Source organism: Bos mutus, chromosome 22, assembly GCF_027580195.1.
Source record: "Bos mutus isolate GX-2022 chromosome 22, NWIPB_WYAK_1.1, whole genome shotgun sequence".
Lineage (NCBI taxonomy): Eukaryota > Metazoa > Chordata > Mammalia > Artiodactyla > Bovidae > Bos > Bos mutus.
Window position 1 is genome coordinate 44,103,400 of NC_091638.1, and position 23,684 is coordinate 44,127,083.

At 37.6% G+C, this 23,684-nt stretch overlaps 2 protein-coding genes across 12 annotated transcripts in view; one reads left to right on the forward strand and one right to left on the reverse strand.

The window, feature by feature from the left end:
* The first annotated feature begins 84 nt into the window (after window positions 1-84).
* Window positions 85-23,530, forward strand: ASB14 (ankyrin repeat and SOCS box containing 14). 11 transcript variants are annotated; one of them, XM_070359344.1, is made up of 12 exons: window positions 85-171; window positions 772-809; window positions 1,398-1,539; window positions 4,040-4,084; window positions 4,766-4,899; window positions 4,999-5,157; window positions 7,615-7,860; window positions 10,331-10,502; window positions 10,939-11,482; window positions 13,537-13,690; window positions 14,591-14,791; window positions 15,518-17,708. In XM_070359344.1, exons 3-11 carry the CDS (start codon window positions 1,418-1,420, stop codon window positions 14,767-14,769), a joined length of 1,755 nt encoding a protein of 584 aa, XP_070215445.1. In that variant the 5' UTR covers window positions 85-171; window positions 772-809; window positions 1,398-1,417; the 3' UTR covers window positions 14,770-14,791; window positions 15,518-17,708. The 11 variants fall into 11 exon arrangements, 10 of the variants coding, with proteins under 10 accessions (XP_070215445.1, XP_070215449.1, XP_070215446.1 ...); XR_011461899.1 differs by lacking the exon at window positions 85-171 and adding an exon at window positions 23,391-23,530 and having other exon boundaries at window positions 770-823; window positions 15,518-15,784; XM_070359348.1 differs by lacking the exon at window positions 4,040-4,084 and having other exon boundaries at window positions 4,768-4,899.
* Window positions 16,474-23,684, reverse strand: part of APPL1 (adaptor protein, phosphotyrosine interacting with PH domain and leucine zipper 1) — a 34,451-nt gene continuing 27,240 nt past the window's right edge. Inside the window, exons 17-22 of the mRNA XM_070359342.1 lie at window positions 23,418-23,592; window positions 23,280-23,316; window positions 22,271-22,417; window positions 21,649-21,699; window positions 21,270-21,359; window positions 16,474-20,334 (exon numbers count right to left, since the gene is read on the reverse strand). Coding sequence (XP_070215443.1) covers window positions 20,188-20,334; window positions 21,270-21,359; window positions 21,649-21,699; window positions 22,271-22,417; window positions 23,280-23,316; window positions 23,418-23,592 — 647 coding nt within the window. The 3' untranslated portion in view covers window positions 16,474-20,187. The remainder of the gene's footprint in view (window positions 20,335-21,269; window positions 21,360-21,648; window positions 21,700-22,270; window positions 22,418-23,279; window positions 23,317-23,417; window positions 23,593-23,684) is intronic.

A 23,684-nucleotide genomic window follows, 5' to 3' on the forward strand; every position in this document is an offset into this window, starting at 1 on the left:
TACTCTTAAAACGTCAGATCCATATTTCTCACAGTACCCCTGTGACAAGGAAAGGAAACAAAGCGCTGAGGCTGACGCGCAAAGGCAGTAAGACGGCTGGAGGGAGATCCTGTACACTGGAGGTGTATCATGCTTCTTGGCATTTGCTTCACATTTAACTGGAAATGCCAGGTGGGCTCTGTGTTATTTTTAATAGTTATTATTCTTATTATTTAGTGTGCGTTCATAATACTAGTGTACATTATCCATTTTTAAACATTTCAACAAAACAAAATTATAGTCAAAATTTTATTATCTTGTGTGGAGTTAATTCCTTCTTTAAGATTCCCTGGATATTTTAGGCTGCAGCTCTATAATTCAAAGAAAATGTAGGTGGAGCTTCCCAGTGAATCAGAACCATAGGGATAGTCATTTTTGATAATTAAGTCAGAGTAAAATGTTTGGCCTCTCTTACATGAAACATTGGTTCTGGTTTGCCATGGCTATGTGCATGAGTTCTCAGAGGAAGAGTTCACCTCACACGGTCAACCTCCTGCTAAAGCATTTTATTCCAGGAATGAAATGTTTCATCTTTTAAATTTCATGAATACAGCAGTGAAGTAAAGAGACCATGTTTCCAAACAGAGCTAAACCACATGTAAAAAACAAGGGGAATGTGCCAGACTGTCTTATGATCAAGTATTTATAGTAAAGCTATTAATGGAATAGTCACTACTGGGGAGTGGAGATCCTAAATATAAATCAAAATTCTGATGTGCTAATCCTTAACAGTGAAAACTTCAGTGCTGTCCTGGAGGATATCACAAAAGGTAAAACGTCTTTGGTATGTGATCAAACCTATTCTATGTTAAACCTGAAGTGTTCTTTTAAAGCCATTGAGATATTGCCTAATAAAATATACTGGGGCTTTCCCCCACTATTCCAGTTAAATGTTATATTATGAGAGCACATTTATTCCTATAACATGTTTATTTTTAACATTTACTAAAATATTTTTAGCATAATACTGCATGTAGGAAAGATATTCTTTTGAGTAAATGCTATAATCACTGAGAAAAACGCATAAGCTAAGTTTAAAATAGATCAATATCATTTTCATAGTTACAATGGTACTGACTTAAGTTTTATGTGAAAACTTGTGTTTCCTGAGTAAGCTTTTAAGTAGATGGTTACTCATGGAAAATTTCTAATTTATGTTGAATCTGTGGCAGTTCAGAAAACTCTTTGGAGTTTTCGAAAAATTTGTAAATGAATATTTTGTGTTCTAAATTTTGCATTTTTTCATTTATCAATCCTATGATTTATTTTAGTTTTCTGAATTTCATTTATAATTTTTATCAGTTGATAATCTGTTTCCACAACTGGAAAAATATTTTTAATTCATTTTGACTTTAAAGTAAATCTGTCTGCATTCCACATGGATAATTATACCAGTGATGAAGACATTGATGATGACTTTGACACCCAGCTCATCATTCAACAGAGTTTACAGGATATTCACAAGCCAGGAACTGGACAGCAGTCACCTGAGGATGAGAGGTAATGGTTATCTCTTTGGCAATGCATTATAGGTATTCAACAGTTGAGACTTGTCATAAGCATGATGCTAGTGTTATGACAAAAACAGAAGAGAGAGTCAGAACTCAAGGAGCTATCGTTTAAATAGTATCTATGAGACGATGTCTGACCAGACAGGAGAAATTAGAAAATAATTCAGAATTTAATTAGGCAGTAAAGAAAATAGTTGGAGGAGGTTAGTTACAAATATGGGTGAGGAGAGGCAGACTGGAAATCAAAAAGGAGAAACAGATGAGAATTTGAAGGGCTAGAAAACCCTAATGCATCAAGGAAATGTATAAATCGAAGACACAAGTTGTTGTCAGTCTTAGTGGGGTGGGTGGGATAGGGTAAAGTCTTTATTCAAATCAGAAGGAATAATTGTGTAAACTTAAACCCAGAAGAGACTACCCTTCGGAAGGGTGCCGATTCAGAGTTCTGATATGACAGCACTAGAAAAGGACTCCATGGACCCCTCTTCTTATTCTGTCCCTTTCAACTTGTGGTAAGATGTGATGCTGACAACTAGAGACTTGCCCTGGATATTGCCTTTGGGATCTGCAGCCAAGCACACCTCGTCAAATGCTGTCTGGCTGGTCAGCAGTTCAAGCCCCTGAGTAGTTATCAGGGGTGATAAACCGTTTGCTTGGGATGGTGACCTCTATTTGCCTGCTGGAGGTAAAATGGGATAAATGTGTTTTAACTCCAAGAGATTTTAAAATTAAATGTAGAGATGTTGAAGTTTATCAAACCTACAGTTGGGTTTTTTTATTTTTTAAAGTAACACTCGGAGTGATTGTGTGTCACACTTTTGAGCATTTCTCATTTAAATTTTAATTCTCATTACCTCTCTATGTGGTAGGTAGTAGTATTATCCCCACTTAGAGGTGAAGAAACTGAGGCATAGAGAAATTAAGCGACTAACCCATAGTTACAGAGCTAGTAAGTAAAGAGCCTGGCTTCAGAGTCTTTGTTCTTTATCACACTATACCTACACTTTTGTGTTAAATTTAGAAACAATCTTTAAAATAATCTTTAAATAGTTAAAAGTTTTGTAAAGAAATTGGATTTCATTGGATTACCTGTTGTATTAACCTTGTGATTAACTTTGAAGTCATGATTTTACATTGAAAGGTAAAAGATTTTAATTAAGAGTATTGAAATGTTTCAAAGAAATTAAAATTGACTATAGTTATATATTTCAGTTATTAGATTTGAAAGAATTGTATGATACTTAGCAAGGTTTACTTATTTGATCAGGTACTTGAAGGAATTAGGAAACAAGCATATACTTGAGACAGGAGCAATAAAGCGCTCCCCCCCTACAGAAAGATGTCCAGTCCTAATCCCCAGAATTTATGACTATGTAACCTTACATGGCAATGGAGAATTAAGTTTGCAGATGGAATTAAGATTGCTGATGATAGGGAGATTATCCTAGGTTATCCAGACAGGCCCAGTGTAATCACAAGGGTCCTTAAAAGTGGAAGAGAGAAGCAGAAGAAAGAGATCCTGAGAGATGGCTGGGTAGAAGGACATGGCCCAACATTGTTAGCTTTGATGGTGGAAGAAGGGGTCAGTGAACTAAGAAATGCGGGTGGCCTCTAGAAGCTGGAAAAGGCAAAGAAGTGGATTCTTCCGTAGAGCCTTCAGAAGGAACACAACACTACCAACACATTGACCTTGGTCCAGTAAGACCCATTCTGTACTCCTGAACTGCAGAACATAATAAATTTGCCTTATTTTAACCCACTCAGTGTGTGGTAATTTCACACAGCTGTTTTAGAAAACTAATACAATGCTAAATCAATAACTACAGTTTTAAATGTTTAAGAGAATTTGGTTGACCAGATTGTAAGCAGGACAGATTGTCTAAGGGAATTTATTATCTTCAAGCTAGGTTCATTGAATAATCAAAAGAAAAATGGAAAGATGATCATTGTTATTTACTAGATTTAAAAAATAATGCAAGATCCATAAATTGTTCTTTAAAACTTTAAATATTTTAATAAAAATGTTACTTAAAAAAACTGCTAATAGTGTTTTTTGAGCACAGATTCTGACCATGAATATTTTTTTGAAATCTTACACCATGATTATTTGCTTTTTAAAAAAAATAATTTTTGCTAAACTCAGTGACACTATAGAGTGGCCATTTAAATTTTAATGTGATAATATGACATTTCCATCCTGGACAGCTTTGATTCAGTTCAGCAAGTATCGACTGAGGGCCAACTGTGATCTGTGTTCTCACAGTTCTTGCCCTAAAGAAACTGATGAGGAAGACATGAGAAAGGAGTTTCTTTGGAGCACATAAAGGGTTTATACTACGTTTTGAAGTATTTCTATTATGCCTCAGTTATGGCCTCATTATAAGTTTACTCCTGGTTAACTACTATTGACTTTACCCTTTCCTTTTGCTTTATATCCTTAACTTTTTCCCTCAGTTTTGGAATTTCACATATATTTTTTTCCCCTGCAGCTTTCTGAGTGCTTACTATAAGAAGATAGTTGAAACAATAGAGACAGTTAAGTACTCTTCTTATTCTATCCCTTTCAACTTGTGGTAAGATGTGATGGTGACAACTAGCAGCATTTTCCCTCTGAGTTCAGGAAGCCTAGAAACAGGATCTCCCAAATGCTGAACACTATGGAGTCCACAGCTGATTGTCAGGAGTCTGATACGGGCTTTCCTGAGAAAAACTACTTCAGCACAACTTAGCAAAGAACTCCTGGGCTCCTCGGTGAACAGAACTGTTTTCTGTATGTAATAAGATGACAGGTATTCACAGACCCAGGTGATATGGAATGCTAGATGAAAGACCTTACCGCTTATTTCCCTGCATGTGTGTTAGTCACCTAGTCATGTCTGACCTTTCGTGACCCCATGGACTATAGACTGCCAGGCTCCTCTGTCCATGGAATTTTCCAGGCAAGAATACTGGGGTGGGTTGACATTTCCTTCTTCAGGGGATCTTCTGTACCCAGGGATCTAACCCAGATTTCCTGCATTGTAGGCGAATTCTTTACTGTCTGAGCCACCAGAGAAGCCCTTATTTGCCCTATGCGATTTACATTTGTCTTTCATAAAAGGTGGTGCCAGAATTTCATTCTCTCATGCACTAACCTTGATGATGGAATTCAGAAGCAGTATGGGCTGCCTTGTACGTGTGCCAAATGTGAATATGTCCTCATTTGACATACTAATAGGTAAGGAAGATGTATTGTCACAGTTGACCAAGTACCATTCAGCTTTTGATGAAGCAGATGAGATAGGCTGGCTTCCTCTCCATAAGGCTGCAGTACAATTAAATAAGAACATTTTGGAAATCACCCTGAAAGGTAAACTCCCTTTACAACTCTTCTTTGATGCTTCTGAGAAATAAGTTTAAAATTTATTTTCATATTTTAATCTGTGTGGTCTAACTGGATTTATTTCAGCCTCAAAACTCAGTGTATGGGAGCAAACCACCCACAATGGTGAGACGCCACTGTTTTTGGCTGTCAGCAATTGCCTCTTAGAAAACGTTAGTTTTCTCCTTCTCAATGGCTGCAATCCAAATACCAAGAATGTCGAAGGCAATTCACCTCTTCTTACAGGTAAATTAACACCTTAGCTCTGGAGAACAGTCTGTGGCCTGTGTCTCCTCTAGACCCAGGGGCTTCACAGGCAGTCTTTTGGTGCATAGTTGCAGCACTGTCACTAATCCCAGCTGACCACATGTGGTATCTGACTCCCAAGAAGCTTTGTATAGACTGGCTTGCAAGGTGAGGCAAAGTGTCTGCCCAGTTATGAGCTGGTTGTTTGCCTGATACCCCAGCTGAACAAGTTAATCTTGGTATAAGAAATATAGAAGAGGAGCAGAGTAGGAAGAAGCAGCCAGTGTTTGGGTAAAGTCGGCAGATTAAATATGAATGACTAATTTTGCTGCCTCCTGAGTCTTCAGGAGAAGTACAGTTCATTAAATGTTTTAAAGGGTTAAGATACAGAAGAATGGAAAGACTGGAAGAGGAGACAAGAGTAACATGATTTTTAAAAATCAGAAGAGCAGACAGATGAATGATTAACAAGTGACAAGAAAGCCAAATCTTAAATTGGAGTGGGGAAAGCCAAAAACCAGTGCAGCTGTATCAAAAGGCCTGGAAACTGTTGGCTACAGTTACCTCCTGGGACACAGGGATGAAGAACAGCAGCTAAAATAGAAAAATTGATTGAAAACTATTGAGAAACCAGTACTCAGGTATCTAGATTACTTCTCCCAATCTGCCCTGCTGGGTCAGATTCCTCCCCAACCCCAGCAAAATTTTGGAGGTTTATTCTCTGAATAGTGTAAGCAAAGGTTCTCAGGACTGGAGATTATTAGGCAAGGGCAGGAATACTGGATTTGAAACACTGGAGGAATTAAGCAAACACCAGCTGAGATCCCCCAGCTCTCCTCCACCAAATTCTAGAAAGCTGGTAGCTAGAACTTCACCCTCCAAGAGAAGGCTTCTCTGATCAGCTCAAGGAGAAAGAACTAAAAATAGTGAAATTGGAGGTTGCCCAACAAATGGCCCAGGCATATCAACCTTCAGTTAAGTCAGTGTTTAGAATTTCCAGTCAGATTTTTAGTTTCCAATTCTTAATCATGAGCAGATATCCAAGGACTATCTGAGAAAAGTCTCCAACAAGCAAAGATAAACAACTTGGAAGAAACAGATTATTTAGGGAAAATAAAATGTAAGGGAAAGTTATCATTAATTTTCTCAGAAAAATCAATGAAAGTTAATAAAATATCAGTATACTACTAAAAAAAGAACAAATAACATTCTTGAAAATTAAAAATATGGTAGAAAATTTTTAAAATGCTATAAGATAAAGTTATGTAAGCTTTATCTTACATAACTGAAAAGAAGAAAAGAAATGAAAAATAGGAAAGAAAAATAACTAAGAACTAGGATGACCATTGAAGAAGGGCAACATGTGAATAACAGAAATAGCAGAAAGAACACACAAGGCGGCAGTGTGCCATCAGTGAAACAGGTCAAGAGAGTTATTTCCTAAAACAAAGGATGTGTGTTTCTAGAATGAAAGGGCACAAAGTGCCAACTCCATGATTTAAAAAAGACCCAATACCCTTGGGTACTCCATATTTCTAGTCTTAGAGCAATTATAGCTCTTTATATCGGAGAAGGCAATGGCACCCCACTCCAGTACTCTTGCCTGGAAAATCCCATGGACGGAGGAGCCTGGTGGGCTGCAGTCCATGGGGTCGAGGAGTCAGACACGACTGAGCGACTTCACTTTCATTTTCACTTTCATGCATTGGAGAAGGAAATGGCAACCCACTCCAGTGTTCTTGCCTGGGGAATCCCAGGGACGGGGGAGCCTGGTGGGCTGCCGTCTATGGGGTCGCAGAGTCGGACACGACTGAAGCAACTTAGCAGCAGCAGCAGCAGCAGCTCTTTATATGGCATATTATAAATGGTGGTGAGCAGAATTCATCCTGATTCAGTGTCTGACACCTAGCAAGGTTCCTCAGACACAGTTGGTGCCAACAATTAGTGAATGGATAGGGAGATGGATAAATTAAGTTCTAGAATCTTAAAGGACTAAAGATTATCATCCAAATGTGAATTAACAGCATAAATGCATAAATACCAGTTAGAGAATTTGGTTTACAAAGTGTGAGGTTAAAAATTATTTCCTAATTATAGCTTTTTTTGTTTTTCTTTATGTAAAGCAACTACAAACATTCCTGGGGCTGTACTGGATACTTAAGTTCCTATTTTCTTGAGAACATAAAGATGATACATGAAAACCTTGTTTTTCAGCCCATAAGTAGCCAACAGACAATGAATAATTGGTCATGACTTAAAAGCAAGTAGCCCATATTGATTAAAACACTATTAATATTACTTAATATGTACCTCATTTTTTTCCTAAGCACAAATTGTTGGCACATGGAGGGCAGGTAGGAAGAACTCCTTAAGAAGCCTCAGGGAAACTAGCTGATCAGACACTCTGGCCTGAATTTCCTGTCGAACATGACGCCTCCCTCACTTCCAATTTCCCAGCTGTTCTACAGGACTCCTACGATATGGCCTCCTTGCTGATCAGCCATGGAGCCAATGTCAATCTTTTGTGTTCCAACAAGAGGACAGCGCTCCACGAAGCAGCCAAGCTGGGCAGACGGGACATAGTGGCACTCCTGCTGGCTTCCGGGGCATACCCTGACCCACAGAGCTCCTACGGATTCACTCCTCTTGCTCTTGCTGCCCAAAGTGGACACACTGAAATCATGGAACTCTTACTGCAGAAAGGCAAGATTTTTCTATACAGTCAGCACACTTTTACTAAAGGGTAACATGGCCAAAGTGTTCTCCTCTTCACTGAGAGCTTCAAAGTAATAGAAGTTAACATTTCATTTAAGCTTAATATTCATGAAAGTACATGTTAATACATTAGCTACTGAAAAAAACCTAAAATAGGGATTGAATACTTCTTACTTGCTCTGAAGTAGATTCCCTAAAATTTCTCGGCTGCAGTTTACTCTTCTACTTAATGTTCCCTGACCATGTTAAGAGGATGGTTGCTTTCTGTTTAATTTTTGTGTGTGACTGTTCTTTTTTAGATTCATAGAATGAAAGGCTTCACAAAATCCTCTATATGTTTTCTCTGCTTGAGCTAAGTGATGAGGCAGTCCAATTTGTTACCAGATGAATTATTAGGAAATTCTTCCTGATTTCTTCTTTTTGAGTCCCAGTTCTCCTCTCTAGCAATAAATAAAACTCTGAGAGAAGGGGAAAGAAGGCAACTTACATATGTTGACTACTTTCTCAGCACCAGGTATTAAGCTGCTTATTTTACCTCAGACAGTCTTCTGCAAACCCTGTGAGGTAGGCATTATTCTCATTTTACCCTTGAGAAAAGTGAGGCTCGGCGATGGTACCAGTTGCAGGACTTCCCTTCAACATATCCTCTCCTGCCACCAGTGCTGTAGCTATGGACATCTTAGATCCTGGTTTAACTCGCAGAGACCCTGGCTCAGAGAACGTTGGCATTTACTGTCTTTGAGGAGATCCCCCCCCCGCCCCACCCCGCCACCACCATTGATGACACTGTGAGACGAAGCAGTGTATTATCTAAAGCTTTTGTTCAAAGAAGCAAATCTTTCCCAAGATTTCATAAAGTCCCAATATTAGAATTATCTTTTTTATTCTCCTCCCCATTTGTGTCCAGAAGCCTTATTTCTTTCTCTAACAGCAGATGGTCCTGGTTTCCAATTTTCTAGACTGCACAGAACAACTTTAAGCTTTTTAGACTTACCTAAATCCTTCCTATCATATAAGGAGAGGCTAGTTCCCAATAAATGGCCATAAAACATTTCAAGTAAAATGCTTTGAGTGCTATCAGAGATGGCTCAGGTCATTAGCTGGAAAAACAAAGTAAACACTGGATCCTTCATCTGCAACCTTTTGTGCAGATCATTGATTAAAACATAAAGAAACAAGAGAAGCAACAGATTTTAAATCCTTAACCTTAAAAAAAAACCAAACAAGTATGGGTTGACCTCAGTGAGGGGGCGTCTCCCTTAGGTAAGCCCCTTTACAGTCATTTGCTCATGGCTACTAAATAACAGAGCCAGGCTTTGACCCCCCCAACTGTCTCATTCCAAATCACATTAGTTTACCACCCTGCATTGCTAGACTGGTAACATAGCATCATCATAGATATAGGCCCTGGGTCTGGTCCACCTGGCATGAATCCTGACTACCTTGCTGACTAGTTGTGCATCTCTGGTGAAGTAATTTAATCTCAATGAAGCTGAGTGTCTTCATCTTTAAAATGAACATGTTAGCATCTACCTCCTAGGGTTGTTGTGAAGTTTAGAGATTACTATATACATAAAGGAACTAGTACCTAGTGAGTACTCGTTACATGGGGACTTATTAGACACTTCTTGAGTGAACTCTGGGAGTTGGTCATGGACAGAGAGGCCTGGCATGCTGCGATTCACAGGGTCGCAAAGAGTCGGACATGACTGAGTGACTGAACTGAACTGAACTGAAAGCATTCTAGAACTGGGGTTCTGGAGCAGCCATTTTATATTCTAATGATTATGGAGTCCACACTAAATTAAAGTCACCATAGCTTTTTTTACATGAGCTATGAAGGGGACCAGAGTGTCCTCCTTTTCTTTTGTCCATTCGAATGCTACTCTTTGTTGAAAGCCCATTTACTCAGAGGCCTTCCAAAACTGACCCAAAATTCATCTCTCCTTCCTTCACATCCTAGTCCCACTTACAACCCCAGCCCCACTCACAGCCCCAGCCCTGAGATCTTCAAGAAGACAGCCTGTGTCTATACTCTTATTCCCCACACCATTCACAGAGCACTTAACTTACAGGGTACTGTACTATATACCCTTTTAACTATCAGCAGTCTCCACCTTCAACTAAGAACAGCTAGTGTCTCTTAGTATGCACAGTCTCCTAGCAACAAGTTAAAACAGAACAAATACCCCTTTCCACCATAAGATCTTCATTAGATTCATGGTGACATAGTTCAACAGGACGGTTAGTGCCATCTTATATGTGTGTTATGAGGTAAGCAAGCTTTTGTATGCAGGTCTGAAAATAAAACCTATAAAATTATTTCTCCTGAGATCCTTAAGTTAGAAACATGTAGTTTATAAAATTACTCTGAAAGCCAACACGTGTATTTATACTTGAGAATACTTAAGCAATACAGTGAAAAGACTCTGCATAACATCACTCTTTCTCCTCCTAGGAGCTAATGCTCTTGGTCAGGCCTCTGACTCTTCTTCCATCTTACTTGAAGCTGCTAGCGGAGGAAATCCAGACTCTGTGACTCTCTTGCTAGAGTATGGAGCTGATGCCAACGTCCCTAAGAATTCAGGTCACCTGCCCATTCATGTAGCAGCTGACAGAGGTCACTTGTTGTAAGTTCACACTATTGCAAATAGAAATAGTAATAGCTATGGGATTGGGGGGTCGTTTCTGGGAACTTGATATTCTTCATCTCTGATCCTCCAACTTCAACACCACTTTTTAAATTAAGAAACTCTTGACCAGCTAGGAATTGGTAAATTCAGATTCCTCTGTAGCCACTGAAGAGACATAAAACTATCTTATCAGGTCACTTGGCAATGCAGGGAGCCTTGTGTCTCACTGACTGGGATAGTTCTGAATTTTTTATTTAGACCTGTAACTTTACCTGGTATCAGAGATTTTGCATGCAGGAACTATGCCTTTTTTTTTTTTTGGTTGGGGTGTCTAAATATTACCTGATACTAATACCACCCAGTGCTAGTATAAAACAGGTCAATGCTGCATCTTAACAAAAAAATTTTAACGCACTTTGAAATTCTGTCTCAGAGCTCTGAAGACTTTGGTTCCCGTTACTGATTTTGCTGCCATTAAGCGGAGTGGCATCAGTCCAATTCACTGTGCAGCAGCAGGAGCACACCCCAAATGCCTGGAACTTCTCATCCAGGCGGGATTTGATGTGAATTTCATGCTCGATCAGAGAATCCGCAAACACTACGATGACCACAGGAAGTCGGCTCTGTATTTCGCTGTATCAAATGGTGACCTCTCTTCAGTTAAGCTGCTTCTGAGTGCTGGAGCTATGCCTAATCAAGACCCAGTTAACTGCCTCCAGATAGCCCTCAGGATGGGCAACTACGAGCTGGTAAGTCTGCTGCTACGGCACGGGGCGAACGTTAATTACTTCTGCAGAGTCAACCCTTTACATTTCCCATCGGCACTGCAATACACACTGAAAGATGAAGTCATGCTCAGGATGCTGCTGAATTATGGGTATGACACAGAGCTATGCTTTGATTGTCCTCATGGAGACAAAGTTCATCGTTTCTCTGCTTCTGAAGGCTGGACATCTACAGTTATCAAAGATACAATGGTAAGTACACACCATAGCAGCTGTCACCCTGTGTCGTTATTATTGGTGGCCCTGAACTACAGCAACAGATAAAATTCCATTCTTTCCAGAAGCTCTGGTTGGAAAGATTTTAATACGATAAATATATGATAAACCTGATGACAGAAAGATGAAAAAAGTACAGAAACAGTTTGGAGGAAAAAGTGATTTAACTCTACTCAGGGGATTTCACAAATGAAGCAACATCTGCACAAGGTTGCGAAGAATGATTGCAGCCTTACATGATCACAGTTATGCTTTTTCTTTGAAGAAGTGAGTTATCTAGCTAGAATGTTTCTGGGTTCCCTGTACTCTAGGTTTTTGACTCTAAACCATTTGATTAATGATTTTCTGTCACTTTCTGGTGAAAAAAGAATCCCAGTAAATGTTGCTGACTTCCCTCTTCTTGAGACATTTTTCTCTTTGCTTTCATCACACCAGTCTCCTACTTTCCCCCTGCCTAACTGGTCGCTTCTGTTTTCCCCAACTTGAGCCTTTCCCCTGATTTTTCAAATAGCTGCCACCCTTCAGGCCTCATCTCAAGTGCTACCTCTTCAGAGGCCCTTCCCTACCGATCTTATTTAAGGTAGTTCTGCTTCTTAATCATTCTCTTTAATGCTTTTATAAACTTTTACCAGTTTCTGAAATTCTTTAATATTTTACTGATTATCTGTCTTCCCTACAAATACATAAATGTAAGCTTTTGTTCACCACCTTCATCAGCTTACAGATCTATGCTCAGATAGATGTACTATAAATACTTGAATTCATATTGTTAAAATCTGAAAATATAATGAAAAAAATCTTTGGATCAATTCTGAAAAATAAAAAGCAAGTATTTTAATATTGTATGTTACTTTTAGGTTATAATTAATGAATGACTTGGTTAATTTAGGTAATATGTCAGCTTGTATGGCTTCCTGACTTTTCATATAGTATTATTTGCCTTCTTACATGGGCATCTTGTCTGCTGCTGCTAAGTCGCTTCAGTCATGTCCAACTCTGTGCGACCCCAGAGATGGCAGCTCATCAGGCTCCACCGTCCCTGGGATTCTCCAGGCAAGAACACTGGAGTGGGTTGCCATTTCCTTCTCCAATGCATGAAAGTGAAAAGTGAAAGTGAAGTCGCTCAGTCGTGTCCGACCCTTAGCGACCCCATGGACTGCAGCCTACCAGGCTCCTCTGTCCATGGGATTTTCCAGGCAAGAGTACTGGAGTGGGGTGCCATTGCCTTCTCTGCTTATTTTGTCTAAGGACATGTAAATCACTTAAAGGTAGAAACTATCTTACGCTTCAAGTATCAGGGTGGGACTATGTTATGAATGATAGAAAACCCCAAATAAAGGTGGCTCTAATAAGATGGCTTATTCCCCTTTCATAAAATAAAGGCAAATGTAAATAGAGTTCTAACTGGACAGTTCCATGATTCACAGGAGAAACCCACACCCACACTGCAGTGAGCAGGATGGCTGGCAGGAAGGAGCGCACACTTTGCTCTTCTGTAACATTCTGGGAGTTGCTCACACTTCCACTGACATCCCATTGGCTGGGACAGTAAGGTGGCCACATCTAGATGCAAGTGAAGCTGGAAATATAGTCTTTATTCCAGACAGGAGTGTGGGCAAACAAAGGGGTAATAAATATTATCTAACAGTCTCTTTTAAATCCTCATTGTATCTTACAAAGTTCAGGAGAGTTAGTAGTAAATATTTTTCCCAATGATCCCCTGGAAGAGGAAATGGCAACCCAATCCAGTATTCTTGCCTGGAGAATCCCAGGAACAGAGAAACCTGGAGGGCTATAGTGCATAGGGTTGCAGAGTTGGACACAACTAAAATGACTTAGCATGCATGTATGCATTTTTCCCAGTGTTAAAGAGTCAAGAGATGTTTTCATGTTCGACACCTTTGTTTGTAAACGAAGAACCTGAAACCTTTGGTTCCTGACTCTGAGTGTAGTGTTCTTTTGATGACTATGTTAAAACACAGATACGTAAGTTTTTCATTTACTTTCATGGTTCTGATTTTCTTCCTCAGTTCTGTGAAGTAATAACTTTGTCGTGGCTGCAGCATCTCTCTGGGAAGGTTGTTCGAGTGATGCTTGATTATGTTGACCAAGTTAGGATCTGTTCAAAGTTGAAAGCTGTGCTCCAAAAACAGGGCCTCTGGTCAGAAATCCATTTTATCTTGAGTAAGTATCTTTCTTGAACATTCTTACCAAAAAATACTAATTGAACTCTTGTTTTGCAGAACATTGTTCTCTTCAGTTAAAAGCTTGACCTGAAGAAACCAAGAAAAAGACTATTCCTACCAAAAAAATGTTATTGTATATACTTAATGTGTACTTATTAACCATTTCCCAATAGATGAAATCTGTTACATAATTATTTATTATATAGGCAGATAATAATTTCCTTTTGATCCCATGGAACACCATAGACACAGGAATTAAAAACTATGAAATGGGGCTTCCCTGATGGTCCAGTGGTTAAGAATCAGCTTGTCATTGCAGGGGACATGGGTTCAATCCCTGGTCAGGGAACAAAGATCCCACATGCCGATATACTGCAACTACTGTGCTACAGCAAAATGAAGATCCTGATAGTTGCAAAAAAGACTTGATGCAAGCAAATAAATAAATATTAAAAAAAAAACAACTATGAAATGGCACTAAAAACAGGGATGAGAAAATGCTAAGATCTAAGACTCTAAAGGATAGTAAATGACCCTTCAAACAAAATTGTAGCACCTAAATCAAACTAAGAAGAATTTCTTTTATCTAATTTCCCCACAGAGTCTTTAGTTTTTAGTCTGACCCCAAGGGGCAGGACAGGGGGTTAATACATGTAGATGTAGGAGCTTTAGGTCTCACAGGCCAGACCTACAATTGATGCCAATCTTTGGACTCTAACATGACGTGGTCTGAAACCATAGCTACAAGATTTGCAATGAGAAGTGAAAAGCTACTTCCCAATTTGGTCACAGCAAAGGAAAATCTTGGTGGCTTAAGTATAAAATACATTGGCTAAGATCACTGAAAAATCAATCAATTCTTATTCCTTTTGGATAATGTGCCTCTTTTGCATTTTAGCAAACCCTCGCTCTCTTAAACATTTGTGCCGCCTCAAGATCCGGAAGTGTATGGGGCGTTTGCGTCTGCGCTGCCCCGTCTTCATGTCGTTTCTTCCACTACCTAGTCGTCTAAAGGCATATGTACTTTACAAAGAATACGACCTTTATGAACAAGGAATTTTCACAGGAACCTGGTAATCAAACTATTCTGGATGAAAAGGTACAGATCTGCAGATGTCTTTCTTAAAATTTGACTTGTATTTCTCACTTTACTTGGCGACTAAAATCTCAATGCAGTCCAGGTTCTTCAGAGAGTCACTCTGAACATAGCCTCTCAATAGATGGCTAGCATTCTGAAAGGCAGTTTTATAAAAATAAAACCCAAAGTAAAAATTTCAACTAAGATTATCAGTTCTAATGCTATATTGATCTTACATTAAATGTATGAATTCATATTTTTATATGCCCAAAATAATAAATGCGACCTCTGATAATTCAAGGTAATTCTTAATAGTAATACTTTTTATAGAGAAATACATATATAAAATGCCTTAGTGCCTACAATGGATAAAGTATTGACCCAAGTACCTGATCCTAGAAATTAGCTGTTCCTGTACATAAGTCCCAAGACCAGCTTAGTGTCTGTTTATGTGTAGAGTGCAGTACTGAGGTAATTCAGCTGAAAGAGAATCTTCAATTGCAGTTTCATCATTAACGGGATACATGTATTCCTTCTTTCCACAAAACCCTGGCTAAGCGTTACCATTTATTGGTTCATGTGATCACTGGAATAAAAACTAAAAGTATTTTCAAATGGATGATGGTTTATGATTTCTACACTGAGTCCAGTCCCATAGACAGAGAGGAGTGGCTCACTGGTAAAAGCAGTTATAGATATTAGTTTACAATTTTGTTTCTGTATATTCTGTGTTGCATTTAAATACAGGTTTCTGGATGTGGAAGTGAGGAAAGAAACTGAGAAGACATTCATTCAGCCGCACCTGTGTACCATCATATGGCACATCAACACAGAGGACAGAGGGGCACGATTAAGGCCACAGGCCCAGTCAGTTATAGCTTGATGTTTATGTGTTCAGTCTTAGCATACATTTTTTTTTTTTTTTTTTTGGCATAATACAGTCCTTCTTACAGAAACTGAAGCTGTATGATTTCTTTCTGATGTAGGGATTCATGGCTATATAAGACTATTTCAGTAAGTACAGACTTAAAATTACTTTTATAATATAGTTTTCACATAGAAAATTTGCAAAACTAGCTGGCATGAATAGTTTTTTTATTTTTTTTTAATCAAAGTGTGGTGTCTGTTTATAAATGAGTGCTAGATTATATGTATGTTCATATACAAATATATTTAGGATATACATGCATCTAGATAAATTATATAATTCTAAAGTTAATTTCATCTACTCCCTGGACCTCCTACGAATGTATACATTTCATAAAATTAAAAACAAATTAAAACAGAAACTGCCAGTAGAACAGAACTTGGTGAATGTTATAGGGAACCACAGAGAGCACAGCGGATGTATTTTCATTAGTATTACAACTACAGGCCCAACCCACATAAGCTGGCATACACAATAACCTGGTCCTTTAAACTACAGGAATTCCTTTGAACAGGACCAAGCACAGCAAGTATACACTGTAACATGTCTACGGTAATTACTGAAAAGTCCCTTAATTTTTCTAAAAGGAAAAAAGTCACTAGATTTGATACTATTTCCCCATGAGTGACATTTTTTCCCCCATTTTAGTTGTTATGGGATTGCAACAGAGTTAGATGTGTAGTAGTATCTTAAAAGATTAAGAAAAAGTCCATTTGTTTTATAAGCATCATTTGAAATTACTCGGAGCAATAAAATTCAGAGTATATACCAGATATTTCATACAAAAAAGACTATAAAAAATCATGGACTTTATTATACATTAAAAATCTCCTAACAGCATATTTCCTGAAGCCTTATCAGGAATACTTATTTTGACATAATGAAAAAATAAGTTCTCCACTCCACATGTATACCACCATTACATAAAGTCAGGTTCTTCAAATTTAATTCTAAAGAGAAATGTAGCGTAATTTTTAATTGCATATACACGATTAATAGTATCAGTGAAATAAGAATTAACCAATTCACTAACATTACAAAATCACCAAATATACAAAGCGGTCTTGCACATTAGTTATAACTTACTCCCCGGTTCTCATATTAACCTAAGTAAATTACATATGAGTACAGCCACAAGAGATTAGTTAAAAAGTATAATATAGTTCCAGTTTCAATTTTTTATGTAGTATTAATTACTATGGAAGAAAAAAAATCTCATGAAAGAAGAGTAAGCCAAACTTGCTAAAAATAAAGTCAAAGACTTACTTGCTATAATCAGTGTGTTTGAATATTTAAAGTACAGTTTGAATGCTTGGGAGACTGTTATCAAAGTCAATGTTAGTATTTTCATTTTATTAATTTGGGTGACAGATTTTGCAAAACATAGGCTCTTAGTCTGTCAGCATGTATAAGAGGATTCAACTCAAATACTTGCAGTTCCTATATATAACTCAAAAGGAACTCAGATGCCTTTACCACACATGATTACATGTGACATAGAATGGTATAAACACCCCAATATCCTTTTCTCAAGCATAAAAGTAACATAAATTTATAACCTCTATACTGTGGGATCTGAGAATTCTTTTGAAATTAAACACAAGGAAATTGAAATTAAACACATGACTATAATCATTATAGTCATGGCAAAAACTAGACTGGGGACTATGTTCAAGATAACAGTTTCAGTTCCTTGTTAGCAAGTTTTCTCAATTTTACAAGGGGGAAGGAATAATTAGTTTGCTATCTATTGACTTCATTACCATAGTTATAAAAGTACGGTTGACACAGGGAGCATGAGTGCCTAGCAGAATTAGGTAGACTTAATTTCTTTCCTTTTAAAGAATCCGTTTTGTTAATGTCTAAAAACCATTAAATGCAAGGTTGAATCCGAGAAAGATATCCCAAAATCTAATGCTGTTACCACCAAGAACATCCAAAAGCTTGAAGGGATTTCAAAGGGGAACAAAGGTCGGCTTGAATGAATGAAATGAAGTCGCTCAGTCATGTCCGACTCTTTGTGATCCCATGGACTGTAGCCCACCAGGCTCCTCGGTCCATGGGATTTTCCAGGCATGAATACTGGAGTGGGTTGCCATTTCCTTCTCCAGGGGACCTTCCCGACCCAGGGATCAAACCCGGTCTCCCGCATTGTAGGCAGACGCTTTACCGTCCAAGCTACCAGGGAAGCCAAGAATCCATGGGGAGCCTTCTTTAAACAGAACATAGAATTTATTAAAGTTGATGCTTAAGTATCTGCCATAATGGAATAGTTCACATGGTTCTACAGCAATGAAACAGAAGTTGAATCATCTAACATTGTTAAGCCCACACATGACTTCTGATTGGCATTGGAATGCGCTCTGGTCTGATCTAGGGGCATGAGTGTGTTATTGTAGAAATTCCTAACAAGATATGACTTAAGAAAAGCCACAAGTTTGTCCAGCATGCCTAAGTCTCAGTACCTTTACCTTTCATCTACATTTTGCCCGAGAGCGCTTACCAAGGGCAACGCTTTGCTACCATGCAAAGCACCAGCCTGGTTAACATTGTCTCCTGATGCTGACCATGTTCCTTGCATGGTGGCTGACAAGTTACACCTGAACTAAGTGAGGTGGCAACCTTATAGTATAAACAAAAGACTTACTGAGACAAAAAGCTTACTAATCCTCAAAAACATCTTAAAAGCAGGATGTGCCATGGCTAACCAAATGCTGATCAGAGAAGAAATTTCAATTTCTACAAAAAGGAATGATGCACAAACTACTGTGAAAGCGTTCCCTTTAGCAAGGACAAAATAAACTCTTTTCAAAAAGTATTCCATAAATTTCTACTTTTTGACTGTATGTTTTGGTAACATAAGGCTTCAAAATAATGATTATTAAGTAATCATTATTCCCATTTGGTACATGGCTAAAAAAAACACCACAATCCTATATATAATTATCTATTCCATTCCTACAGAAAACAGTGTATATACATTGTGAAACAGCTAAGAACTATATGCCATTTCTGAATCAGAACTAAGAAGAAAAAACTATATGTCAAATAACAAAAGGCTTTTTTCCTTGTAAAATTAGTGGCTAATCTCTTGAAAATTTTAAATATATGACTATGTAAAATATTTTGTTCAATATATTTAACGTGGCTATATGTACTTTTACATGTGAAACACAGGAACATAATTTCTATCAGCAATGTTAAAAATCCGAGTTAAAAAAAAAAAAATCAAGTTCTGTCATAGAATTAGGCAGTAGAGAAGTGTCATTTTAACCTTGGCACCAGGTTAAAATCCTTCCTGGGTTGACTCTCCTCGACCAAGCACTCAATTACTTTTCAGGCTTTCATGGAATTAGACCTTTTACTATACTCATTTAAAGAGGATAAGTATTTACAATAATTAGTGCAAATTATTCTCTGCTCACATATTATTTGCCTACACGGATATAAAGTGGTGATCAGTATTTTATAAAAACATGGTATTATGAAAATACTGTGGGTATCAGTCTGAAATTTAAAAGATTACATTTTTAAACTAAATTCTAGGAATTTTTACTTTAAGCAGGAAACATAATTGCTATAGAACTTCTTTCTAAATGTCCCTTGATTTTCAATAAAAATTATTTCACACAATGCAGAAAATACAATGTATTTATCCTGTAACAATCTTTACATGTTAAATCCTAATCTAAAACTTATTTGAACAAAAAAAAATTCCCTTTAGTAAATTCCAAAATCTTATTTTAACCATTACTGCTCTGCAGCAATAATTCAAGTCCCAACCTGAGAACTAAGAATGTGATAATAAATGCCGAGGGCTGTAGCAATCTTGAAATGAAGACACTTAAGCTTCTTTCCCACTGGCATCAGGTATAGTCCATCAGAGAAATGCGAGCAATCCAAGAAAACGCCCTGAAATCTACAGTACCACCTGCCACAATTTGAAACTTTAAGTCTAAAACCTCTACTTTGTAAAAGTCCTATTGCACACTGTTAAAATATTGGCAAACTTGAAAAATCTTCTATATAAGGATTTTAAACCTATTCAGTCAAAAGCTTCCTCACTGCCAGCAAAATGTTCCTAATGAAAGAGAGGGAGCATATCCATGAATATCTGAAGCTGAAGAATAAATGATTTCTTATGGTCATAGCCAATTACGATGCAAGGTAATAAGTTCACAATTGGAAGGAAGAAAAGGCTTGAGCAACTGTAATTCCTCAGCAGTCTACTTCAGGGATATGAACAGGTTTCTTTCAGACATGTGGAATTTAAAATTACTGCATAGTATATTACTTCTCAGGGGAAAAAAAATCAACGCAAACCTGTTATCAAGGTTAATATTAGTTTAAAAAGTGAAGTTAAACAAGCAAATACAAATTTTAGTCTCCTTGATAGTTCAACATTGTTGTTACCTTGTGCCATTCTACCACAGAAATTGTCAACAAATTCCAAGGGGGGAGAAATATCAACCAAAAACCAAGGATAAGTTTATGCTTCTGACTCTCTCTTCTTTCCTTCTTCTCCCAAATCACTCTCTTCTGACTGGCTACTGCTAAGGACAACAAACTGCCCCTCGCTACTGGCTTGGTTTGGTCTACTGGAAGCAGCTATCAACCGACTTTGTTCTTCTAAGTCCTATTGGAAAAGACAGAAAAGAAACTGAGTTAATTTAATTTAATTTTTCAAATGGAAAACTAAGCAGTTAAATACATACTTGAGAGCAACTCCCATACTTTTGTCATAAATACGTATGCATAATTCTGGCAACTTACTGAAAACAAAGACTACACAAACCAATGTTAACACCAACGTATATTTTGACACCATTCCAGAAATCCTATCAAAGTCAACATTTTATCATCTGCATTTTTACAGTTAACAACTTACATTCAGGCCATTATTATCTCTCACTATAAACTAGAGAAAGTATATACAGACATACATACTTTAACTACCCTTGATGAAAGCCATATATATCTCCTCTCAAAAAACCTGCTTTGAGGAGACAACCTTCCAACCTTCACTGGAATATTAGTTTGTTTGCTAAATAGCAAGTCACACTAGAAGAGGGTGATAGAGGATGAGATGGTTGGATGGCATCACTGACTTAATGGACATGAGTTTGAGCAAACTCCGGGAGATAGTGAAGGACAGGGAAGCCAGGCATGCTGCAGTCTGTGAGGTTGCAGAGAGTGGGACATGACTTAGCGACTGAAGAACAAGAAGTCACACTACATGTCAATATAACTATAATGTAAACATTGTATCAGAAGACAGATGTCAGGAATTCCCTGGTGGTCCAGTGGTTGGGACTCTGCGCTCTCACAGCTGAGGGCCCGGGTTCATTCATGGTGGGGGAACTAAGATCCCACAAGCCGAGCAGTGAAGCCAAGAAGACAGATGTCATCCTTTTCTACTATGCTGTGAATCATGTTTATGACGTAGCTAAGCGAGTGGAAATGGAACCTTCACTTGAAAATTCCAATATGAAAGTCACAGTGCTGAATTAAGGAAACTCTCTGTAAACATCATACCTGGTCAGAGAAGATCTAGACATTAAGACTGCATACCTTCTCAATTTGTTTTTGTTTACTGAGTTCTTTCTGTTGCTTCTCTTTTACTCTCTCTATTTCTTTTTGTTTTTCTGATGCCCTGCGATCCTGAAGAATAGATGAATACAACTGATGAATTAAATATGAAATAACTAACTTTTCAATTAATATTACCTTTGTAACCTTTCAAATTATTATTTGCATTTATATGAGAAAGCACACCAAAAATTTACATCCTAATGTTAGCCATTTATCCAAATTCTAAATGCTATATATCAGCAATAGCATCTATTGTTAACTTTGTATAGCAAAATCATTTTTATTTACTTATTAATATGAGAGCTCTTGTATTACTTGAGTTAATATTCTTGGATAATTAAGTATCTTAGATTCTTACCAGTTCTGCATGCAATGCTATCTGTTTTGCCAATCCAACAGAATCACAAATCTAAAGAGGGAAAATGTAAGAAAAACTCAGACAGTTCATACATCAAAGTGATAATTTCAAGTATCCAAATGGCTGATATAACTAGTTTCATAACTCATTATAATACACTTTTTCAAACAAAAGTTGATTTAAGAATGTTCCAGCCCCAAAACCAAGCCTCTGTGTATTTTCTTCAGTCTGTGAGCTCCTACCATTGGCTCTCACATTTTTCAAGTCCCTCACTTCTTATTATCTCAGATTCATCACTAAGATGGTAAAGCTGCAAAGAACAAAGCAAGCAGCTACTGCTGCTATTCTAAGCTGGAGATATTTGGAAATGGCTGATTATGGGAATATTTTGGATTCCCAAGACAAGTTAATGAAGCCAGAAGATTGCACCAGCTCTCAATGGCCAGGAAGACACAGGTCTGTGGAGTCAGATAGCCTAACCCATCAGCTCAGCTCTCTTCAAAACAATAGGCTTTGGTGAAGCAACTCAGTTGGACTAGACAAAGTTTGGGAGTTTTATCCAGAAATCTTAGAACTTTGACACATATTTCACAATAGAAACACATTTTGAAAAGCCAAGTACCTTTTCACCCTCGTTGTTTGATTCAAATATGTAACAGACTGATGACAAGTTGCTTTCACTTCTCCCTCCTGATGTCCGAAGAACAAATCCAAAAAGCCTCTTATTTTCCTGATGTGTAGCATACAGAACTACACTGGGTAATGGAAACTGCACAGAAAACATCAGAAGCAAACATGAGATTTTTTCAGACCATTGTAACAGCACTTCTATATATGACAAACTCACGTACTTAGTTATTAAATAGCATAAACAGAACATTAGAGTCAATCATTTTTCTTAACAGAATGGTAATCCAAGAACAAACAATCTCACATTTGGTTTGGATTGCCAGGAACATTAAAAGGTTGTTGAATACTGAATTTATTAGTCATTTACACATTTTACAAAGTCAAATTCAGTAATAAATATGGGCTCTGTTATTAAATGATTAAGCAAGCACACACCTGCAGCTATTTCAAAATAGATAATTATAAAATAAACTCAACCATGCTGGCCTTTTAATTCTTTAATTTGTTAGTTTCTTTGTTAGTCACTCAGTCGTGTCCAACTCTTTGTGACCCCATGGACTGTGTAGCCCACTAGGCTCCTCTGTCCATGGGATTTTCCAGGCAAGGATACTGGAGAGGGTTGCCAGTTCCTTCTCGGGGGATCTTTCTGACCCAGGGATCTTCCTGACCCAGGGATCTTCCTGATCCAGGGATCAAATCTGGATCTCCTGCACTGTAGGCAGATGCTTTACTATCTGAGCTACCTTCTTTAGTGTATGCTATATGTTCCCTAACTGACGGATAAATATAAATAGTAAATATCGCACCAGACTGCACTGATTCTTTCAACTACATGGAATGTTACAATTTTTTTTGGAGAGATGGCCATAAACTCAACTATAACCACCTAAAAATCAATCATAATTCATGCTTCCATATCCAAATATACAGAATCAGGATTATCAGATATAAGATGAGTATATGTACAAAGAGACTTAAAGCTTTAAACACGCAGAACTCACCGTGAGCCTTGTAACTTGTGTCTGTGGATCAATTAACCTATAAATAAATAAGTAAAATTTAGGGGAAAAATGTTAATTATGCTAAAATTATGTAAATATTTTTCCCCACAGTTTTTTGAGGGACAGGTTACTACTTACTTTAAACAATCACAAGTGACTAATAAATGTGATTCTGTCATACGAAAGATGTTATGGATGGCCCGGGCAGCTAAAATTTGGCGCATTGTTTCATAAACAACATCTGGATTGTCATCTGATTTCACCTCCATAGAACCAAGGAATCGGACAATAAACAACTGATGAAGAATAGACTCTACAACAAAACAAGGTACATTATGTAATTTTAAATCCCACATTTCTTTTCCTAGGGAAAAAATACACTGCCTTCTTTAGGTTTTCCAGTGA

What these genes read in the sequence shown, in the direction of transcription:
- ASB14 (XM_070359344.1), top strand. Translation starts at nt 1,418, where the DNA reads ATGGATAATTATACCAGTGATGAAGACATTGATGATGACTTTGACACC. An exon ending in CAGTCACCTGAGGATGAGAG is followed by an intron (nt 1,540 to 4,039) that starts GTAATGGTTATC and finishes TTTCCCCTGCAG; the next exon opens with CTTTCTGAGTGCTTACTATA. An exon ending in GCTGACAGAGGTCACTTGTT is followed by an intron (nt 10,503 to 10,938) that starts GTAAGTTCACAC and finishes ATTCTGTCTCAG; the next exon opens with AGCTCTGAAGACTTTGGTTC.